At 39.0% G+C, this 24,427-nt stretch overlaps 1 protein-coding gene across 3 annotated transcripts in view; it reads right to left on the bottom strand.

The window, feature by feature from the left end:
* Window positions 1–24,427, bottom strand: part of Trpm6 (transient receptor potential cation channel subfamily M member 6) — a 160,815-nt gene that overhangs the window by 22,577 nt on the left and 113,811 nt on the right. For all 3 annotated transcript variants that reach the window (XM_076560997.1, XM_042261624.2, XM_076561004.1), the window contains exons 26-32: window positions 18,012–19,159; window positions 17,060–17,169; window positions 10,614–10,731; window positions 7,207–7,298; window positions 4,896–4,954; window positions 2,912–2,937; window positions 1,164–1,214 (exon numbers count right to left, since the gene is read on the bottom strand). In XM_076560997.1, coding sequence (XP_076417112.1) covers window positions 1,164–1,214; window positions 2,912–2,937; window positions 4,896–4,954; window positions 7,207–7,298; window positions 10,614–10,731; window positions 17,060–17,169; window positions 18,012–19,159 — 1,604 coding nt within the window. The remainder of the gene's footprint in view (window positions 1–1,163; window positions 1,215–2,911; window positions 2,938–4,895; window positions 4,955–7,206; window positions 7,299–10,613; window positions 10,732–17,059; window positions 17,170–18,011; window positions 19,160–24,427) is intronic.

The raw sequence follows: 24,427 nt of genomic DNA, 5'->3' as shown, positions 1-24,427 counted from the left end.
TTAATTAGAAGCAAGTGATCTGCATTTTCCTGCCAAGAGCCATAGCCTAACAGATCAGAGTCTGTATGAGTTACAGTATTCCTCACCAGAGACTCTCTACAGCTGGCAGTTAGAGTCAAAATAATAGATTACTGCTGAGCTGTAGGACCCAGTCATAGGAGCCTAGAATGAGGAGGTTGAAATCCACAGAACCATTATTTACCACAGAGGAGAATTCAGGATAAGGCAGTCTATTATGGGACCCTAAACAAATGACCTTCATATAATAAGACTGGTAATTAAAGTGTCAGCAAGGTCTTGTTCACACTGAGTGCTAGACTCTGTAAAAGCCTTATCCTTGAGTTATCTCACCCACTGAGAGCAGTGACCACCGAGGAACCACACCATGGCACAAGTCCAGCTGGTCTACGATGCTTTGCATCTCAAAGTATTTGCCTCTTAATTCTCAACTAGCCCTTTGGCAGACTGTCCCTCAGAAAGGGCAAGGAGAATCGTTCCCACTCTGAAAGAAAGACAGCTGAAGTGCTGTGAAGCATTGCTTAATAACTGAGTTGAGACCCTTGACATGTCTGTTTAACAGCATCTTTGCAAGGCATGTTTGTTGGCATTATTCTGTGAGGGGGTGGCATCCATTCAGTGGTTATGTTCACAGAGGGAACTTTCAAGTTCACTGAGGACTTTCAAGTCTGTCTTTTTACAATCCAAAACATTAGGATCAGACTGGGGTATAGTTCAGTGGTAGAACACTTGTCCAGCAAGGCTCTGGGTTCAAGCCTCAGCATGGTAATAAAAAGGAAACAGTACAAAGGAAATTGTTCAAAACACTAAGATATTTGGATTTTGACTAGCACTAAGCTTGCAAAGAAATTTTAGAAACCAAAGGTATCTTCTCCTTCAAAATTTGAATACACACGCACACACACACACACACACACACACACACACACACACACTTTTTTATGTGAATTCTATTAAACCCTGGCAATTTGTTTTTCTGAGTCAGTGCCATGGTTTGGAAATCTAATTATTCTAGACATTAGAGTGAACAATTTTATGAATTGAAGCTGTATTGATAATGTGGAGTTGATGGATGTTCATGTTTACAAGTGCAGAATCACACACATTGAGCTCAGTTGACCCAGCTCTGCACACATGCTTCCTACCTGAATAATGGTGGTGAGACTCTTGAGGGCTTTTTAAGGAGGCTGAAATCTCTGAAATCATAGAAATGATTGGCATTTTAATTACTTGGCTGCAGATAAATACATGTTTGTACACTGTCTTCAAAGTTACTATTAAATGCCTTCATCAGAATAGCTTTTCACTCTTCAGAAAAGCTTGCCCAATATCCGTTAACTCATTATTGTGCATGGTATCCTGACAGCTTCCAATCATCAGTGTAATATCTCCAAGCATATTTATATAGGGAATTGAAGAAAGACAGGTAATATTAGCCTCAAAGATGTATTTCCTCTGAACCAATTATACCTCTGGGTTACAGAAGGCACGCAGCTGCCCATCATGACATCCCAGGAGCATGATCCTCTGAGCTCCTTGCCATGATGCACCTACCCATGCAAAGACAATATTAATGCCAACTTATTAGCATACTATCTCACTGACTGAAACTAATGACAGAACATTAAGTATATGTCAGACATATAGGAGGGGGTGACTAGTATCACAGCATGGGATTTGCTAAACTACACCAGGACCCTGTGTTGGGAACACCACCTCCCATGTTAACTCTCATTTTTCTATCTGTTCCAGCCCTAAATCATAAGGCTCCAGAGAAATCCTTTGGAACGATTTTGCTGTTTCATAAAAAATCAAAATTAAAGTGGAGAAACTTCAGTCTCATGGCAGCAACTACTTTACACCTACTAGAAAGTAAACAGCCAAGTGAGCCCAGGTTTACGGAGGAGCACTCTGGCTCCCACTACAGGATAAAGAAGGGAGTAAGCATCCTTTGAGGTGGCATGCTGAGAACTAGGGTCAGCAGAAAAGGCTTCCATTTCTGAATTCAGTCAGTAGTGTAGACTTTCAGCTCCCACTGTGGGTCACACTAGGCACGAGAAGTGAAGAAGACACGTTGCTCACCCTTCAGAAAAGTAAATGGAGTGTACCAGAGAAAAACACGTACAACTGTAATTACAACAGTTTGCTAATCATGGAATACCGAGCTTTATGGTATTTTAACACCACCCAGAAGATGGAATGTCATGGTCATCTGACAGTGACAAAGCTGAGTTTCAATCTAGACTTCAACCTCTAAGGAGCTTCAAGACCTTAGTGGTATTTATTTAACACATATTAACTGAGCACTGATGGACTAAGTGCTAGGCGGCAGCACAGTACTCTATGCCAGAGAAAGCAAGAACACCCAAAGAGTGGCTGGCTATGTGACCAGGCCCTATTCAGATACTTGGGGCACAGTGTCCTGAGAACTATACAGAAGAAAGCTTCCATTCCCAAACATGTGATTGGCTCTCAGAGTCTGTAAGATATGACACTATCAATCGTCACAGAGTTAAAATGTGCCCAGTGGCTCTGCTCTCATTTGGAGAAACGACAGGAAAATCATAGTCAAAACAGGTTGCTCAAAGAATCTCAAGCTGGGGATATAGCCCAGTGGGTAAAGTGCTCACCCAGAGTACACAAGGCCCTGAGTTCAATCCTCAGTATCACAAAAATAAAATAAAAACAGAAATGTAAAAGCACACATCAGTCCTGACTTATCTGGGATATCTCTATTTTTCTACTGAATTTTCTACTTTGTATGTATCTCAAAAGCAACAACAACAACAAAAAGAATACAAAACCAAGGACTACATAAGTCTTAATAGGATAATGAACTCCATTATCAATAAGATGAAAAATTAAAAATAAACATTTAAATATAAAAACTTACTGTCAACTTCACTTGAGCTTCTTGTTCTGTTTGGGGGGAATGAAATAATTTAGAAAATGCTGTTTTAAATCTTTAATTTCCAAAAAACTAAAAAATCATCTGAAACAAAGAGTATATATACATATATACATATTTTATTATATTTTATATAATAAATATAATAGATTTATTTTCATGTGCATGTGTATGAAATTCTCTGCTCCATCTTATTCCTATTTTACCAGTAGAGAAATTTATAGCCATACAATTATTGTCGCAGAAAAATTAATGCCAGTAAGACATGTAAATCACTTATTATCTATGCCCCAAGCTAACTGAGAAATGGTGGTGTTAGTGGTTTTAATTAGCTGTGTGATCACACAACATATATAAGATTTAACTGTGTTTGTGTTGTTCTGGATCAATTAAACTAAAGGGTGCCTGAACTATGCAAAGCAGATGCCTACAAATGAGTCTGAGAATGTCTCTGGACAAGCCCACAAATCAGTTTCATTAGCCCACGTGGCCCCTAAATGTTCACAGGCTGAAATTAGCTCTCTTTAAATTGTTCCTTGCCCTGCTCAAGTGCACAAGTGGCCATGGGCAAGTCTGAATAAATGCACTCAAAGAATATCTCCAGTATTTAAGGTCCTTGGGGAAGAAAGTACAATTACAATTATTGTTTAATTTCATGCTGCAATAACCCACCACTCTGCATGAGCACAAACTACTGAACCTTTGGGAGAAGAAAGTCATGTGTCCTTTAGGTCTAGAAGCAGGCCTACATGGGGCTGTGGTGGCAGTTCCCAGGAAAGGCCATGTCAACAGAGCTGAGGACCATAACTGAAAGTCATCTTCTACCTTCTTTATATCAACTGGCCTTCCCAGGGGGTGATTTTCCTCTAACTCCATGACTTTGTAGATATTTTGATGCTGTAACTAGAAAAGTAAACACACACACACACACACACACACACACACACACACACACACACACACACACCCTACAGGCGAAGTAGAAGCATCACACCAGAACAGTACCAAACACCTGCAGCACTAGCTACTTGGGATACTGAGACAGGAGGATCCCTTGAGCCCAGGAGTTTAGGGCAAGCGTGGGCAGCATAATGAGACCATGTCTCTTGAAAAAATTAAAACAAAATGGAATCATCTTTACTTGGTTGTGTTTCAAATTTTATTTCTCCAAAGAAACAAAATTCAGGAATATACTCAATTCTACACCCAGATTCTCTCCTTCCCACCCTCTCTCCCTTTCTGTCTCAATCCTTGTCAGAGTTGATGCCTTGACAATTTGAATGCCACTGAAAACCAGGAAATAGAGATCAACCTCATTCTGTAGAAGGAACACATTGGGCAATGGCTTTTGAAATCTGGAGAACAAGGCCTGGAGTGACAGCTTAGTGGTTAAGAGCACTTGTTGCTCTTGCAGAAGACTTGGTTTCAGCTCCAAGTATCCACCTGGTTGAACACAACCGTCCATAACTACAGGTCCAAGGGATCCCTTCTGGCTTCCATGCACACTGCACACACATGTATACATAAATATATGCAGGGAGAATACATAAAATGAAAGTAAATACATCATTTCTAAATATGGATAATAAATTTAAACAGGCTTTGGTTTGTTTGTTTTATGATAAAATATATGTATTTTATACTGTAAACTACACTCACAATCTTACTATCTGAAAAGATATAACAATCAATCCATGTGTAAGTTTTTGATACTACAAAGGAATTATTCATTGGCTGTCAAAGTACATATTTTATCACAATATTCTTAAAGGGACTTGGGTGAGAAACTATTATCAGAAACTGGAAAATTAGGAGAATATTCTTTTCTACTCTTGCTAATATGAGAAAAATAATATCATCTCACAAGCATTTTCTTCTTCCTATTATGACCAAATTAAGCTTTTGCTCCTAATCAACCTGGAGGACAGAATCCAGAAGCTCTTGATGAGAGCCCCATAGAAATACTCACAGAAAACTCCTGTTGAGGTTGGTACTCCTGGGACTCCATGAAGGCTTTTCATCTGGGTCCTGAGCAGAAGGGAACAGAAATTACAAGTGCACCCAGCACACCCAGTCCATCCTTTCAGTGACTCATCAGCAAAGCACACTCTTTCTTCCTCTGACTGGCTCAGTACCTCTCTTTAAATCAACAAAGGAAACACAAGCTAGAAAGATGCATAATGTCAGCATGGAACTAGGGTAGCTCCATAGTTGATGGTTTTAACTGAATGAAATCACTTTTATGGAGAAATTAAAAGGAAAATGCAGCATATGAAAATTATTACAGAAATACAGATTAAGGAAGGAATGCAGGTCCAACTTGGCAGATACAATGGATAATTTTTGTCGCCAACTTAATATATTAAGAAACATATAGGGCATTAATGAATGTGGTAGTTGAATGTAATTGGTCTCCATAACCTCATAGGGAGTGGCACTATTAGGAAGTATGGCTTTGTTGGAGTGTGTATGGTCTTGTTGGAGGAAGTGTGTGATTGTGGGGGCAGGCTTTGAGGTTTCCTATGCTCAGAATACTGCCCAGTCAGTTGACTTCCTGTGCCCTTCTGGTCAAGAGGTAGCACTCTCAGCTCCAATACCCTTTCTACCTGCATACCACCATGCTCCTTGTCATGATGATCATGGACTGAACCTTTGAAACTGTAAGCAAGCAGCCCCAATTAAATGTTTTCTTTTTGTTTGTTTGTTTGTTTTTTTTTTGTTTTTGGTTTTGGTTTTTCGAGACAGGGTTTCTCTGTGTAGCTTTGCGCCTTTCCTGGATCTCACTCTGTAGACCAGGCTGGCCTCGAACTCACAGAGATTTGCCTGCCTCTGCCTCCCGAGTGCTGGGATTAAAGGCGTGCGCCACCTGGCAAATATTTTCTTTATAAGAGTCGCTGTGGTCATGGTATCTCTTTACAGCAACAGAACTAAGACAGTGAGGTGCAACTCTGGCTGTGTCTGTGAGGACATTTCTAGAGAAGACACAGTCTGAAAGAAGATGGCACCATCCCAAACTGAGTTAAAAACAGAGATGAGAAAGCCTGCTGAGCGCCATTATCACCTTTCTGCTTCCTGGTCTACAGACATGTGAGCAAGCATCCTAACTCTCTGTTACTCACACCTCCAACTATGCCTTCCAGGCCCATGATTGACTACTAGCCAAAATAGCCTTGGCTCCATGAGTTTCTTTGTGCTAGGTATGTGGTAACATCAATCATTACATCATAACATCCCTGTCATAAGTACACAACTGCTCCAGATGAGGAGGGGCAGTGTCAAAGAGCATTACCCTGGATTTATCTCATTCTAATTCCTGTTTATCCAAGTCATACTTCTTGAGACACAATATACTGCAGGCATTGTCCTAGGCATGTTCCTGTGAGGTATCTTGGTTGGATACTACCGATAATCTTGTAAAGATAGCATTTTACAGAGATAGTTAATGCCACTCACAGGCTAACTGACACATACAGCCTTAGTGGGGAGAGATGGAAATGATAGAATTGGTATTTGAACACAGGTTCTGCTTACAAGTATCTTCAAGTGAGCAGTATCAAATTCTTTTAGATGCCATTGTTGCAAGAACTCCAGAGGATATTTATATAGGTAGTATTTACAGTTGCCAAGTTCAGTTATTCAAACCAAGACCAAAAATCTGTTGCCTTGGGTTGCTCTGTGTCGCATGCCACCTGTGAAGATGGCACTGAAACAAGGCACATATTTGTAGGTGGTAGAAAAGCAGAATGCAAAATTGGACATCTGGGCATTAGAGGAACACAGAAGGACCTTCACCCTGCAATGCTCCAGTCCTCTTCCCGTGTCTGAACACATCCCCACAGCCCATGCTGGACTAATCGCACTAGGAGTTCATTGTCTCTGGAACCAATCATTCTATCCTTGAAAGGCTCCAATTGGTAAAAGTTTCTCCTCAGATCAGCTGTCTCACAGCAATTCCCCCATGATTACCCTAGATCTGCTTCTGTTTGGAGAGAACTTATTTCTCTTGCATGTGACAATGTTCACATGTCTGAAAATGTGAGTTCCTTCTCTTATGCTAAGCATGCCCAGGATAAGCAGACTGCATGAGGAAAGAGAACAAAAGCTAATATGGAGAGGTTAGGAAAGTAAGCAAGGATTGACCTGAACAGATAGTCCCCAAGGGTTTTGATCCGAGGCCAGTAACAAGCGAGGCCATTTATGGACTGTGGCAATAAAGTTAGTAGAGACAAATGAAGTGTCAAATGCACAAATTCTTACAAAAACTATCAAAATATTTTTACCTCTTGAGACTGCTTTAGGTAGTTACTGGCTCGTGTGGTATGTTGCTCAATTTCCTTCATTTTCATTTTCTGATATATATAAGGTTCTAAACCTTGTTTTTAAAAGAAGAAGAAAAATTAGAAAATTGGTTGAAATGTGTTACATTCAAATCACATTTCTCAAATAGAAAAATCTGGACACAGTACATTTATTTAAACTTAGATGTAGTTTTCTCTATTTTTGGAAAGTTCCACCAAGTTTCATTTTTTCTTTTTTTTTTTCCCTTGTGATTGAAAACTGTATATTCTATTTCTATTCTTCTATAGTCACATCCACATTTATAATAACTTCTACTTCTCTTTTTTAAATGTATTTATTATTGTTGTGAGACATGCACGTGTGGCATTTGCACACGGAGGTTAGAGGACAACTTCGTGGATCCACTTCTCTCCTCCCACTCTTTCATAGATGCTGGGGATTGAACTCACGACCTCAGGCTTGCACAGCGAGCACTTTGCCCACTGAGCCATCACAGCTACCCTAGCTTTGACTTTTCTATCAAAGTCAGGAATTAAATAATCCATAATGGCTTTCTTTCCATAAAACACATTCAGCAGTCTTTTTTACATTCCCCATCTCTTGTACTCTGCTCCACATACTTTAAAATATATGAAATTCTAGTTGTAAAATAATAATTCTTCCTTTATAAAGGGTGCCAAACACAAAAGTAAAATAACAATAAAAGACAGAAAAAAATGAATGCTCTCCACCAGGCTTAATTTTTATGATTTTCTTAGAAGGGATAACGAGAAATGTTATCTCATTGTGTTTACACCTTGTACCTACAGAGCTAGGAGTTGTAACAAATGTAAGAGACAATAATTATTTGTTTCCATGTGATTTTTGTGCCACAAGAAAAGTATATAAGAAGTACAAAGAAAGCTATTGTCATATGATAAAATTACAATAAATATAGTTTCAATGACAGTACTGTATTACCATTTAAAAAATTGTAGAAAAATGTTTTATCTTCTCATAGTTTCTTTAAAATTTTGTGAATGTATAGAGCTACGTGAGAACTGGGGTTGGTAGAGTTGGTAGAATGTCTGGTATGCATAGGCTGTAGGTTCAGTCCCTTGAGAGAGTGCTTAGCATGCATGGACGCTGAGTTCAAGACCCAGCACTGCATAAACCAGGCATGGTAATGCACACCTGAAACCCTACCATTCAGGTGTTAGAGACCAAAGGATCAGAAGTTCAAGGTCATCCTAAGCTGCACATTACGTTTGAAGCCAACCTGAGCTACATGAGACACTGACAGAGAGAGAAAGAAGCTTGCTATTCCCCAAATTTTATTTTCTCAATTTTTCAATTATTTTGTCATATGTTTCAAAAGAAACAGTAAAGCTTCTCAATTCAAGATGTGTTCCAAGGCCTCACCAAATCTGCTGGACTTTTGAGGTCAGCCGGTTTCCCTGGACTTCTGTCTCTTTTGAACAAAATGCCTCCCTAGACCCTCCTGACACACATATCTTCCTGTCTGAAATTCACTGGAAAGAACATAAGTATTTAAGAATGGTGTAGTATGATCTGAGCATGAGTGTAAGTACCATGGGGTTTCATTCAGCATAAAGAATGAAAAATTATGTTATTCAGGGGAAATGGACAGAAGTCATCATAGTAAGCAAAACAAGGCAGACAAGGTAGGACATATACCAATGTTGTTTTCTCCTCTGTGAACACTAGATTTGAAAAAGCATGAAAGTAGAAGGGAACTATTTTGGAAGGGGAGCCAGCAGGAGAGGGAGTAGTACAAGAGAAGGTAACGGGAGTGTACACAATTGAAGCAGCTTATACATGAAAAATAAGAACTAAACGCAGGCTATAGTATTCATGAAATACATAATATATTATATAACTATGATTCATCCTCAACTTATGTCAGGGTATTTGCTTTGCATGCTTACGGCCTTGTTTTGATTTTATTGTGATGAAAGTTCTCACTATTCAGCCCAGACTGGCCTGGAAGACACAATCTTCTTGCCTCAGCCTCCCTCGCGCTCACGGTATTGTCAAGGAGTCATCAGTAGAGTGGTGTTTTATGCATGGGTTTGATACATATAAACTGTGAGTTAGAGTAAGGCAATTAAGCTCCTCCTGAGCCGTAATTGTAAATCAGCGTCATTCCCATTTCATTTCTAATGTTTCTTCCAGCTTTGGTCCACTTGATTTACACTGCCTTCATAAAGGGTTCTGTATTTTGAATACAAAACAGAGCTCACCCACTTTGGCATGGATGTTTTGGTCTGGATAATTCTTTGTCCTGAAGTCTGTACCATGTATCACAGGATGCCTCATAGCATCCCTGGTCTCTTCTCACTCGATACCAAGAGCACTCCACCCTTTATTGTGACAACAAAGCATGTCTGCAGACTTCACCTAGTGTCCCCTGGGGAGGGCAGGGGTTGGGGTTGACGTGAAAAATTACCACTTAGTTGAGGACCACAGAGCATCTGAGCAAGGAAGATTTATAAAGAAGTACAGGACCTTACAGTATGTACCAGTGCTTTAAATTTAGTGTCTTGAGACATTTCAAATGGGTGTGTGTCCTTGATCACATGATTTCTTCCTTTTTAAAAAGGAATTCCAGTGCACAAAGTTCAGTGCTGCGTCTGTGTATGTTTCTGCTCACAGTCTTCCTTATCTCACCCCATTTCTCATGCTATGCCTTGTCTGTAGCTCTTCCCCACGCATCTCATTAAGCTCAAGGGACACCTGTCCACATATAAACACCCCATGTGGGCCACAATAAATAACCAACCATGGCTGACCTACTGATCCTTACCAATATTGCATGAATTTTAAGGGTTCTGAAAATTAAGCAAACTCCCCTCCCTATAAGTCAGACTGATGGACCCCAGTTTAGGGGAAACACTCTTTGAATATAAGAGATTATCTGATTTTGAATATTTCCTTTCCATATCCTAACAGCAATTTCCTTTAAGCAAATGAAATTTTGTCCCTTCTATAAGCGTTACAAGCAGAAAAGAACTGTTCCCTGAAGATGTTTTTTGCCATCTCCTTACTTCATCTCTAAACAAGAAGATCAGAAACCACCAGTGTTCTAAACACCACCCCCTACACCAGTGGTTCTCAATCTTCCTAATGCTGTGACCCTTTCACACAGTTTCTCATGTCGAGATGACTCCCAACCATAAAATTATTCTGTTGCTACTTCATAACTGTGATTTTGCTAGTTATGAATCATAATGTAAATATCTGATATGCAGGATGTCTGATATGTGACCCTGTGAAAGGGTTGTTTGACTCCCCAAAAGAGTTGGAACCTACAGGTTGAGAACTACTGTCCTAGATGCCCTAGAGGCTTCTGCCCAATGTAGGGGTTCAAGACTACCCGATCACATACTTATCTGGCTGAAGTTGGATACAGTGAGCCAGTTGTTGCTGTACTCTCCCGTGGAGCTTGTTTCTCCTGGCTCCGAATTCAAATGGTCACTTTGATAGCAGGCATTGATCGTTATCACCTGGAGAGAAAGGCACTTGTTGGAATACTATGACACTAATCTGATAATATTTTACATTCTGTTTATAGACACACACAGTGGAAGGCAGTGATTGGAGCTGGCCACATCCTGAATTACGTGGGACACGTACAAACCCCATCATTCAGGCTAGCAGCATACACACATCTGTGCACCTTCCCTTTGTCGTCATGATTAAGAACCAGAACATGGTGTGGGAACTGAATAAGCATCAGAATCACTCAGGGCTCAGGAACAGTCACTGGCCTGCACCCTCAGGCTTTCTATTCAGAAGGTCTAGGGGAGAGACGAGATTCAGATATCTAATGCCTTCCCAGGGGAAGCTCAAGCCGCTGACTGGAGATCACGTTTCAAAATCTACTGATCTAGAGAGAGGGAAAGATTTCCATTCAAAGTGTTTGCATTGGAATTCTGTCCCATTAGAACTTGTGTGAACTTAGAAACTGGTTTACTCTTTCCATCCCTCATTGTCTCCAACCTTGAAGCAATAGATAGCCAGTATACCATGACTGTCTTACATCTTTCCCAGGGAGAGACAACAGGCAAATTGGTAAATTTCAAAGCAAGAAATGAATGAAATTTTAAGTACTTGAGCTCCGGTGGAATTCCTAGTTGAACCAGACCATTTGAAATATTCTAAAATAAATCTCTTTAAATGCTTATCCCATGGTATTCCAACAGCATCTTCTGAGAGAGTAGCCTTCCTTATCAAGCTAACTCTCCCCCTAACAGGTGATTTTACATAATTGCCTCCATCTTGTCTCGTTGCTTCTGTTTCTTTTTTAACTTAATTTGGGGAAGGTGTACACATGGCAACTCATGACTTTTTCTTTAACTATTGGTGTGTGTGTATGTGTGTGTGTGTGCGTATACATACATACAACACACTGAGTCCATTTAGTGTTGCTCATATATGCATCTGTAAGTAACGACCAATTGGATTACTTATTGAGGACTTGTTCCTGGAGAAGACTGATTCTCCCTCTCTCAGTAATCATTAATTGCCCATACCTCTCCATCTAGGAGTATGGCCTTATGAGATATTCTCTATCCACACTGACCTATCAACTGATGTCATTGTTCAGGTCTTGTTTAGGCAACAATATTTTTGTGATTATGGATGCAATATATAGAAGACACTGTCTCACAGAAGACATCTTGGTCCTCTAGTCCCTATAACCTTTCTGCTCCCTCTTCTAAAATATTCCCTAAGAGTTAGGTGTTGGGGCTGTGTTGTTGACAATATCTATAGGCTGGGGCTGGGCACCCCATGGTCAGTTGTTCTCTGCATTTTGACCAGTTATGGGTTTCTATAATGGCTTTAGTCTACTTCATACAAAAGCTTTTTTGATGAGGAGTGAGGAATAATGTACTTCAAGTTCTTAAAGATCACAGATGTTAACATAGAACACTGCACCAGCAAAACTATCCATCATAGCTGGATAAATACAAACATACTAAAAGAATTCATGTCCACCAAACCAGCCGTACAAAGAATTGTGGAAGTCATACTCCAGGCTGAAGACAGGAATAAGCATCCAAGAGAGTATAGAAAAAGAACAAAGCTATAATTACTGAAACACAAAAATAGGGCTAACACCACAAGTAGCAAAATAGCAATGATAACAATAACAAAATTGTATCAATCAACCTATCAATAATAAATGTAAATATCAATCACTTCAACTCCCCATTCACCTAAGGTTAGTGGAATGGATTAAGAAACAAAATTCATCCTTCTGTTTCTACAAGGAACTCAGTTTACCTTGAAAGTAGGTATCATCTTAAAGTCAAAAAAGGAAAAGATGAAAAAAATCTCATTCCAAGCAAATGAGATTCCAAACAACTGTCATTATCCTAGTATCTAATAAAATCAAAATCAAACTAAAACTAATAAGAAGAGAAATTCTAGTCAAGGAAACAATTAACTGAGAAGATATTATGATCATAAACATAGATGCCCCAAACACTTGGTAAGCTCACTTTCATAAAAAGCATAATTCTGGGTGTAAAAAAGCAAATAAACTCCAGCTCAATAATAGTGGATAATTTCAGTACCCTACTTTATGCAGTAGATAGGTCATCTGAACAAAAAATAAATAAAATAAAATAAAATAAAATCAGAATTAAATGACAATGTACATCAAATGGACTTAATAGATATTTATAGAATATTCCACCCAAGACCAAAGAATGTACATTCTACTCAACAACCCATGGAATTATCTCTAAAATAGACCACATAATGAGATATAAAACAAATCTTAACAAATTCTTAAAATTGAAATAATTCCATTTATTCTTTCTGACTACAATGCAATAGAGCTTAAAATCAACACCAAATGAATCCCCAGTAATTACACAAGCCCATGAAGATTAAACAACACATTACTGAATGACGAATGGGCTCAAAAAGAAATTAAAAGATTTCTGGTACTAAATGAAAATGAAAACAAAATACACTGAAAAAAAGAAAAAAAAAAAAACCCTGGGACACCATAAAAGCTGTCCTAACAGGAAAATTTATAGCTCCAAGCACTGACATTAAAAAAATTTTAAAGACACAAATAAATGACTTAATGATACAACTTAAGCATTTGTAAATACAAGAACAAACCAGAAACAGTAGATTGAAAGAAATAATAAAAATCAAAGCAAAAATTAATGAAAAAGAAAATAATACAAAGAATCAATGAATCTAAGAGCTGGTTCTTTGAGAAAGTAAACAAGATTGACAGAACCTGGGCCCAACTAACCGAAAGAAAGAAAGAGAGAACCCAATTTAACAGAAGCTAAAATGATCAGGAAAATATTACAACAGACACCAAAGAAATTCAGAATATTAAAAAAGAATGCTTTAAAAACCTATACTACACAAAGTAGAAAAGAGCAAAAATAGACAAATTTCTAGACTCATGTAAACCACTGATGTTAAGCCAATAATAAACGACCAACAAGTTAAACAGACCCAGAACAAATAAGGAGATTAAACAGTAATGAAAAGCCTTCAATGCTTATTATTGTAACAAAAAGAGCTGAGTATCTTTTAAGCACCAGTTTATTCAGAAAAAAATACATGTAAATGAAAAAGAAAATAAAACAACACATGAAGAGCATGAAAGATGAACTCTTGAAAAAGAGAGTCATTCTGAGAATATATTTAAAAGTCACTGGACTGAGCCGGGCGGTGGTGGCGCACGCCTTTAATCCTAGCACTTGGGAGGCAGAGCCAGGCGGATCTCTGTGAGTTCGAGGCCAGCCTGGGCTACCAAGTGAGCTCCAGGAAAGGCGCAAAGCTACACAGAGAAACCCTGTCTCGAAAAATAAATAAAAAAAAAAAAAAAGTCACTGGACTAACATGAGAACAATCCTAGAGTTTGTAGGACCTGACTATGTGCACTTGAATGCCTATATTCAAAAATAAAAGTTAAAATATTTACATGCATGGAATTGTCAGTGAATGAATTAAAATACTCTTTTTAAATACTTGAAATTCCCAAATCATTAGCCAAATTTTCTAACTTAAACTAGAAAGAGAAAATCAAGTCAAACCCAAAGTAAACTGAACAAAGGAAACAGAATTGAATTCAAAGAAAAATCAATAAAATTGAGTTGGTTCTTCAAAAAGAAAAAAAATTAACAAAACAGATAAAAAAACCTGCAGCCAGACTGGTTATGAAAGAAAGGAAGGAAACATAAATTCAAATGTCCAGGATTTAAGAGATGGTGTCACTGCAGGTCCTTCATGCAGCAATAAAGCAGCAACAAGAAAATGTCACAAGGAGGCAGGTAGAGCACACCTGTCATCCCAGCTTCTGGGGCACTGAGGCGGGAGGAGCATAAGTTCCAGACCAGCCAGAACACATAATGATGCCCTGCCTCAAAGACAGAGCTGGAGAGAGGGGCAGGGGAACAGGACCTATCAGAAATAACACTATGCCAATTAATAAGATCCACAGACCCTTGGCTCAACTAACCAAGAGAAAGGAAGAGATGTCCCAGTTTACCAGGAGCAGAGATGTGCAGGAAACACTACACAAAATGGATAAAGACTTTAAATACAGAAATGGTCGAAAAAACACTTAAGAATTTGATCATCTATATAGTCCTATAACTGTTACAGATACTTAATATGTAGTTAAAAACTTTCCCACAAGGATGGTTTTATTGGATAATTCAACTGAATATGTAATGTTGAAAGATTATCAACTTTTTACAAACTCACAAAAAAAAAAAAAAAACTGAAGACATACACCCAATGTACACAATGGTCCTGGGATAATTCTGATACCCAAACCAAAGCTATGACAATAACTAAAGACAATGCTCCAACACAGGTGCAAAAAGACCAGCAAAATTAATATCATATGTAAATGTACATAGGTGGACAAGTGGTGTTTATCCCAGTAATGCTGGTTTAATGCTCAAAATCTTAACTCTAACATTATAAAATCAATTAACAAGGTAAAGAAGAAAACCATCTAAATTGGTGCACAATAATATTGACAAATATCATATTTAAAAACAAAAGACTTTCCAGGAACAATAAAAGAAAACACAAAGGCCCTGGTTCTGCCTCCATTATAGTTCAAAGAAAAAAAGTGGAAAGATGCCCACTTCCATCCCTTCTCTTTAACATTAAGTGTTTTAGCAGTGTGATCAGGCAAAAAAAAGTTAATATGTCCAGACTGAAAATTAAGAATTAAAACAGCATCATCAATATCATCTCTTAAATAAAACATCATCAAAAAACTTTCAAAAGCAAAAGTGAGTTTGGCAAAATTGTGAAATATAAGACCAAGGCTTTACACACACACACACACACACACACACACACACACACTCACACACACATACACACACTCACACAGAGAGAGAGAGGGAGAGAGAGAGAGAAATTTACTGTTTTAAGGTAACTACAATTACAATAAATTTTAAAACTTTCAATTCTTAGATATACATGTAACAAGAGATACTCAAGACCTGAATCCTAAAAACTACAAAGAATTACTGAGAAAAGTTAAAGAAGACCTCTAGCTAGACATATATCACTTCCAATAGATCAGACACCTAACTGTGGATAAGATGTCAATTTTTCCACAACTGGCATGCAGATTCAGAGCAATTCTGTTCCAAATCCCAGAAGGCTTCTGTGTAAAAACTAAAATCTGAGACTAAATTTATATGTGAATGCAAAGAACATAAAATAGCCAAATCATTTCTTGAAAAACGAAGGATTTCTTTTATGCATGATTTCACAACTTATAAAGTTTCGGTAGTTGAGATAGATTTAGTATTGGCATGGAGATAGACCAAAATAGAGCCACACATACTGTGTGGGTCTGTATAGTCAATTAGCTTTTGACAAATGTTAAGGTAATTCAATAGAAAAAAAAAGTCACATTTTTACCAAGAAATGACAGAATTTTTTGATATTCATATGAGAGAGAAAATTCAGTCCTTTCCTATTCCCATATACAAAAATTACCTTAAAATGGGCTTTAGAGCTACTGTTGAAACTAAAAGTATTAGGAATCCTATCGGAAAACAAAACGCAAAGTCTTTGTGAATATCTTGGGTTCAGGAAGGGAAAGCAAACCTTTAGCTACAGAAGGAAAAAGTCAAATATTTAATCAAAATTTAAAAAATAAATCTCTGTACATCTGAGAACAGTTATGAGAACAAAGGGGTAACATGCCAGTGGGGAAGGGGGTTCTCAAAAACACCCAACAACAGACTAGAATGCACAGCAAGAGTTTACAACTTCACAGTCAGTGAACAAGTCCAGTTCTACATTCTAGAAATGGCCCAGACAGATGAGTCCAGACAACACATGGAAGTTCTCCTAGGAGCTTGAGTCAATACTCACTAACCTCACAACCGTGCACTCTACAGGGCCACCAGTGCACCTGAGATTAAGTTCGAGCTTCATGCAAACAGATGTGGAAGCAGAACAGCTGGTATACTCATAAACCATGCACGGACACAGAAAGCCATGTAGTGGCATTGCTAACAATTACACACCACAGGATGCTGGCATTCCTCACCCTCTCCCAAGTGCTTGTCAAAGAGAAATGAAAACAAATGTTCATGAAAGGACTTATACACAAATGTTCACTCAGGCTCTCTTAGACTAGCCCAAACTGGAAACAACCTGACCGGCTTTCAGCTTGTGAGGAGATAAACAAGTCACAATGTGTGTCTTCACTCTTCCCTGTACAATGCGATTGTGTGTTCACAGCAGGAGCCAAGGGGAGATGCCACTAAGTCAGTTGCTCAAAGCCTGAAGTACAAAGGGAGGAACACTTACTGGCACCTGGAGTCCCTGAGTCCTCGTCTTCTTCTTGGACAGACTCCTGTTCTTGGTGAGGAGTTTTGCTTTGATCCATGTTGACCCTGTCTCTGAGGATCTTGAATGGCCTGGAAGAGAAATAGTGTACATGTGAATGCTGAAGGCTGTATACAGAGACAATTTTGTCTTAAAGAGGGGGCTGGGATAATGAGAAGAATGATGCTATCCTCAATAACCGCAGGCATTTTCAGAAGAGTAACAATGAAAATGACCACACTTTTTAAAATGTTTGCTCCTCACCCAACCCAGCCATAAATGGATGTCTTTATCACACATCACCCCTCAAGATTCAGGAATCAATACAGAAAAGAAAAAGGTGGAAAAAAAGACTGTGGTAAATAGAGATGATGGATGACTCCAAGGAAACGGCGCTTTCCAGACAAAGTGGGCTTGATGCACATATGAACTCACAAGGACTGTGACAGCGTGCACAGGACCTACACAAGTTCATGCAAGACAAAAATGCCAGTAAGAAGGGGAAGTGAACACTAAGTTCCGCCCTTAACCAAGAAGCTATTGCAATTAATAGCTGCTGCGAGACAGAGCAAGAATCACCTTTCTCCAGTGCAGTGCCATGGCTAAGTCAACTGGACCCCAGGCAGGGCAAGCCCCATGGTCAGGAGGAATTGGCTAACGCAAACAACTCCATGATTGTGTGTGTGTGTGTGTGTGTGTGTGTGTGTGTGTGTGTGTGTGTGTGCTTTTTGTTTTGTTTCGAGCTAGGTTTTGGTTTGTTTGTATATTTGTTTTTGGAGAGAGAAAGAACATGACGTTGTGAGGGTAAGGGAAGATCTGAGAGGAGTTAGAAGATGAAAGAGAGTATGACCAAAATACATTGAAAAGTTTGAAAAATAAAAACTAAGAAAATGAGTGAGAAAAAAATTAAAAAATTAAAACATTTGTTTCTTACTGTTGTTCTTCCAGATCTTCCTCAGTTTCTCCTCCTTGTGGAACCTAAAACTATGACTCCTAATCAGAGGTCTGTCTCTACAGAGAGGATTGATCCAAAAAGATCTTCTTGGCTGGGACCATGGTCCTGCCACCACTGAGCGCTCACTACTCTGGGCCAGTCTTCTTGAGTTATCCAGTCTGGACCTGCCTCCTCTGTGCAGGGGGCATTCTCTGCCTGGAATGGAGTCACTGCTGCTAGTGGAGGGCAAGCACGTTTTCCACTTTTTCTTAAAACTAAACACACCAGTTTCATCACTTTCTGAAAATGCCCAATTCACATATCCACCTTCAGCTTGCATGTTGATGGCCCGGGAAGGAAGAGAAGTCATTGTTGTGGGAGCAGGCATGCCACTCAGCGTGAGTGGCTCTTCTTCTGCCTTGTCATATTTGTCTGACATCTGTGTCACTGCCTCATGCTGCTCCTTGTGTTCTGCTACCAATGCTTGGTGGGAGGCAGCAGGGGTCTGCACAGGCAGATGGATGGTGATATCATGTTGGCATACATGTTCCAGTGCCAGGCCATCTATGTGGGCCTCCTCAGACGATCTGAAAATATGTGGGGGTTTTTCCAAAGAAAAAGGGACTTGCTTTTCAGAAGACGGGACCAGGAGAAACTGGCCATACTTAGAGTGTGCTTGTCTGACATGAGACACCCCAGAAGCAACTGTCCTTGATTCAATTTCTTCTTCCTCCTCTTCTTCTCTTACCTGTGAGGCCTCTCTCTTACCGTGTGCAATCTCTAAGAGGGCACCATTCTGCCCTCTTGGGGGAAGCTGGCTTCTAGCAAGACTCCGCAGCAAAGAAGGGGGCATGCTATAATACTGAAATTTCTTCTTTTCACAGCCCTCCATGCTGCTTAGAACATTTGCACAGATGACATTGGTCCAGCTGTGGGGATGTTTTCTACAAGTAGAATTCTTTCTGCTGGCCAGACGAACCTCATCTTCTTGCAAAGTGTCAACAGCTGAAAGGACCTTTAGGGTGTCAACAGTCAGGGCCGAGAGATCCTGGAGGTGTCCCACCTGGCTGTCCAAGGATAGCAGGGAGTCTTTTATAAAAGATACTTTGTCGTTCATTTCTTTCAGTTGGAAGAACATCTCTGAAACCCTAATGGTGAAGATAGGAAGAAAACCAATAAACACATTATTCTGTAGGAATTGTTTTTGCTCTCTTCTTGATTTGCTTCCATCCATAAGTGACAGCTATATCTTACCTGCTTCCCAAAGCTAAGCCTACCTCCTATGTTCTTCCCTCTCTCTAACACAGTATGTATTCTAATCCCAGGTGATTTTGATTTCCTCTATCTTCCCAGGGAGGAATATGATAAATCTATATGCCCAGCCCTCATGTCTTTCTAACGTCTCAGAGCCAACTTTCCAGCTGCCTGCAGGTTACCACTGCAATTATCTGATGGATCAGCCCATTGTTAGTCACTAATGTATTCATTCTTTTGCATGACAAACATTGGAAAACCTTCTATTGGATAATCCCGGTGGGAGGAGATCCTAAGACAAAATCAAAATGATTGAGACAGAAAATACCTCCAACCCTGTAGTTCAAATATACTTCTCACACTCCAAATAAAATCCATTTTAGATCTATATTCAGAAAAGACATAAGGCAATTTTTAAAATTATTTTGAATGCATGGACTCAAAATTATGATATCTGGCCATTAATTGATGAAAAAACAACATGGCACATTCTTCAGTAGACTCGTTTAAGAGTAAACTGCAAATAAATTGGATTGAGATAACAATTCCATTCACAGGGAAGAAACTAATAAAATCTTGTTTGCTAAATGTTTATCTGTACATGTCATTGTAAATATCTCTAGTGGGGATGTTTTGTTTCCTTCAAAAAACATATGCTGACATATTAACCCAAGACCCTTATTTGGTTCTTTACCCAAGTAATCAAGTTAACATTAGGTCATTTGATAAACCCTGCTTGAAGATAAGGAACATAAATATAAAAAAAAAAAGTCACTCTTAGTCCATATACTGTTATTTGTATGTCTGTTTTCAGTGGCTGACTGTTCAGTCTGTGGTGGTCTTCACTAGGGAAGACTATTTCTCCTGCTCTCCACCTTCCTTAGTTGCCACGTGAGATGCACGTTGAGATGTTCCAAGGCTCCAAGGCATGCTTTTGGTTTCACAGACTATCAGAGTAAACTGCCATGTGAGAAAAACAGCAAGCCCTTATGGAGGCCTTCCCTGATGAGTTATAGTAATTTTCTGTGACATCTGGTTCTGTTGGGATCCCAATCTAGGATGTGGAGTTCAACAGGAGCCAATATTCTCCTCTCCAGGGCAAAAAGCAAGGCATCATAACACCTGCATGATTCTCATTGTTTGGATACTGGGAACCAACATGGAAATCAGCCGGGCCTAGTGAAATGTAAAGTTTTGTCTGTAGGTTTTGTGTGTGTGGATGGGTCTGTGATTTCTGGTGTGTCTGTGAGTCTTGTTGCAGATATAGGAGCCGAGGCAGAAATGGGTCAGGCTCAGTTGACTGTATGAATGATGGTTGCCACCACATGTTTTGTTTCTGACTGCCCTCCTTTGAGCGCATGGGCTCTCTATGTTCTGTGTCTATCGGCTTTGTTTTTGTTGTCCCTGCCACTGCTGCTGGCACCAGCCGCCACTAACACACTTGCCATGGTAGCTTTGACAGCTAGGGTTCAGAATTTCTTATCTCTGAGATTTTTGGTCACTGGACTGGATTTAGTATGTTATTTTATGCTGTTCTGCTTTATTGAAAAGCTGGCTCTGTAGCTGGGTTTGGGTTCTCCCCTCTCTAGAGCCAAGCATGCTTATTTCAAAGTCCTTTCTCTGTCCTATGTCAGGTGAGCCACCCGATTTTGTAACAGGGGAAAAAGAGGAAAGCAAAACAGCTAAAACAAACAAACACACAACACCTTTGGTTTCATTTAACTCCCTAAAACTTTTTAAGATATATATATAACCTTATCTCCAGATTTGAATGACTACTATGTGAATTTCCTATATCTAAAGATTTGTAAGTTTGTTGGGTATGGTTAAAAATCTGTAACAAAAAAAAAGTGAACTTAAAACTTGTAATACAGGGGTTGATAGTTAAATTATATATATAAAACCTTGAAGGAACCATGTGGTGTGACACCGTCTTGGGGTATAAGCAAGATGTGGTTTCCCACCATCTTAGCTACTGTCCCCCACTGGGATGGAGGTAGCCACATGGCTGGCAGCCACCATTGCTAGGGTTAAAAAAGGTGGATGCCATGTAACCTCACTGCCACCTTGATTAAAGGTAAGTAACCACATGGTCTTTCCAGCCTAGGAGGCAACAACAGGTCTCCCAGGTGTTTGGGATCAGGATGGATTTTTGTATGATAATTCTTGTCGCAAAAACAAAGTCATAAAAACAAGGTTTAGAAAGACAGGATTTAAAAATAATGGTTGCTTAATAAAGTATTAAAGCTGCACTTGTGTACAGTGCATATAACATAATATCGTTATATATAGTGCAGCTTTAATATGCATTTATATAGAATGTACCTCATACTGGCATCCAAACTTTGTAATGGAAGATTCGCCTAAGTGACATTGGTTTTAAAGGCATGAAAGGGTCATGGAGAATAGCTGAGGCTTGGCAGTGTGTGGCAGGGGCTAGAGTTCCTAAGGAGAGCCCAAGAGAGGGACCCCAGCAGTTTTGGAGATGCTGGTGCCATGTGATAGCCACCAGGAACAACAGCCACAATGTAATGGAGCTAGCTGGGACCTAGAAGACAGGTTTTATGTGCTGCTGATGGTGGAGCTAGAGATGTAACCCAAGCCCCTTTGAGAAGCCCCAGAAGATGGCGAGTGAATCCAGATGTTGAGCATGGAGCTGCTTGCATTGCTGGACTTTGGTTTTGCCTTGTCTAGACTGTGGCTGTGCCCTGCTCCATCTCTCTTGAAGTAAAAAAGAAAGGGTACTTAAGCTATTTTTTTATATTGTAGGAGCCCACAGTTGAGAGATCTTAAACTTTTTAAAAAGGAAATTCCTGAGTGTTACCAAAAACCTTAGTTTTCTGTCAATTCCTCATTTTACCTTCCAGAGTAGGGGAAGAGATAACAAGAAACTGGAAAACATAACTCTCTTCTGTCATCCCTGGCCTCCAGTAGTGACATTCTTAGAATTACTGCTTTGGGGTCCCTTCCCAATCTGACCCCTTTCTTCCTCCTGTTCTCATCAGTCTGACTAAGGAATGGTCAATCCTCAGTCCCAGTGGTATTTTTATAATCAGAGTTTTGTACCTAACTGCAATTAGCTCTGGGATTTTGATGAAATAACATTATTGTTAGAGTCATAAATTTCCACAATAAATGAGAATTTAAAAAATAAAAAAAAACTAGGTTTTTTTTAAATATTTAAATTTATAAGGCTATGGGACATTTTAAGTTTATAAAACAGATTACATTGCAATGTCTTTATTAATATGTAATCTTTAAAAGATTAGTAAAAATAAATAAATGAGTTAGGGCCACAGCTATGAGCACCAAACCCTAAACACTAGAAACTGGGATGTTCCTATCATATGATGCAGCAAATGCAGTGATCTAATCAGTCCGGCAAAGAGTCTATAGAATGTCTCTCCTTCCTAAGGTCTACTTAGGCTAGCAGAGACCGACTTGAGAATGTATGTCTAGCTTCTTTGTCTTTGTTAATTTTGTTAAGCTTTAACTATTTTGATAAACTGAGTCATACAAGAAACTGTGATATTCTGTAATGGTGCACTATGTAAGGACCAGGAAAGTAATGTTGCCAGTCTCTCTATGGGTTTTATATATATGATTTAAAGTTTTATTTCGATACTAAAAGGGCTTTAATTCAAAAATTGCTATTTTTTTTAAGACTAAACCTAGCAGGGATAAAAAATGCAAATCTTAATCCTATAAAAGCCACCGACTTATAGCAAACTGTTAAAGATGATTAAGATATGAAAGCTAATAGTCATAAATGATCAAATCCCTTAATGTGTTCAGAACTATACTTGTAATCATACAAAGTACTAATGTAATTAATTATAGGAATAAGATTTATTTAGTGTCTTGTATGTTTTCAAGGTTAAGCCTAAAGCAAGTAATAATAACAACAAAAAGTAAATTTAATTTGAAATCAGTTACACTTTTTTGTTGTTGTTTGTTTTATTTTTCAAGACAAGGTTTCTCTATGTAGCCCTGACTGTCCTGGAACTCACTTTGTAGACCAGGCTCACCTCAAACTCAAAGAGATTCACCTGCCTCTGCCTTGTAAGTGTTAGGATTAAAGCCATGCACCACCATACCCAATGAAATCAAGTACACTTAATAGATGGCACTCAAAACTTTTTAGAGATCTGATGAATCTGGCATTTAAAATGATTAATGGGAAAAAGCTTCCTGTGATAGACAGAAATGCCAGATTCTAGAAGCAACCCTAAGGTCTCCAAAGAAAACAAAAACAAATTAGGCATAGACCTAGATTGTAGTGATGCTAACCACTGGGGAAAAACTTCCTCATGACTCCCCAGCTGCCAGGGCCCTGCACAAACTGAGGACACTGTCGGTTGACTGTCTACTCTAAGTCAAAGTAGGCCAATTTTTCCAAGTTCTTTGTCCACAAGAAAAGCTCTCAGACCTTCTGAGACTGGCAGTCAAAGACCTATGCTGTCCTGTACAGCAACTGGAGATGCAATGTTGTCCTGTGTAACAACCAAAGACCTCCAACCTCTGCCCCACAATGCAGTCGTAGAGACCGCAGGAGCCTCCCAGGTAGCAGGTAAGTCTCTGTCATTTTAATCGCTACAAAGGCCATTTGGTTTATACTTCCTGCTATAATTTATCCTTCTCAGATCTCTGGTGGTGTCCATAGCAGCAACAGGCAACCAGCTCCTCCCCCAAGACTGCAGCTACCTTGGTAGTTCACTTTATATGTAAAAATAAAGCCTTGATTTTTCTAGAGCTACTAGGTCTCCTGCTGAGAAAGGCAGACAGGTTTATCTTGCTAATGGGCTTCGTATTAAAGGATAAACATGTCTCAGAGGTAACTTTTTACTATTCATTTATTTCAAAAAAAGAAAAAAGAAACTTGTTTTGCAATGACTGTTCTCAGTAACTAACTACTTGTGCCTCATGGTAATGATTAGATGGAAATAAAAAGGTTTGAAGCTTAAGTTGTGAAGATCTAAAAGAAAAAGTATTTTAAGATGTGTAAATTCGAGTTATAAAAGTCTAAGGAAGTTATTTAAGGTATGTGAAGAATGAGGAATGTTTCAGATTTCCTTCCCTCTCTATGCTATTGTTATACTAAGGTTTCAAAGTTCAGAGATTTAACATTGATCAACGGAGTTATGATAAGATGGTAAAGTACT

Source organism: Peromyscus maniculatus, chromosome 1 (genome assembly GCF_049852395.1).
Source record: "Peromyscus maniculatus bairdii isolate BWxNUB_F1_BW_parent chromosome 1, HU_Pman_BW_mat_3.1, whole genome shotgun sequence".
NCBI classification, from domain to species: Eukaryota; Metazoa; Chordata; class Mammalia; order Rodentia; family Cricetidae; genus Peromyscus; species Peromyscus maniculatus.
Note: the sequence above shows the minus strand (reverse complement) of the source record. Positions and strands in the feature narration are given on the sequence as shown.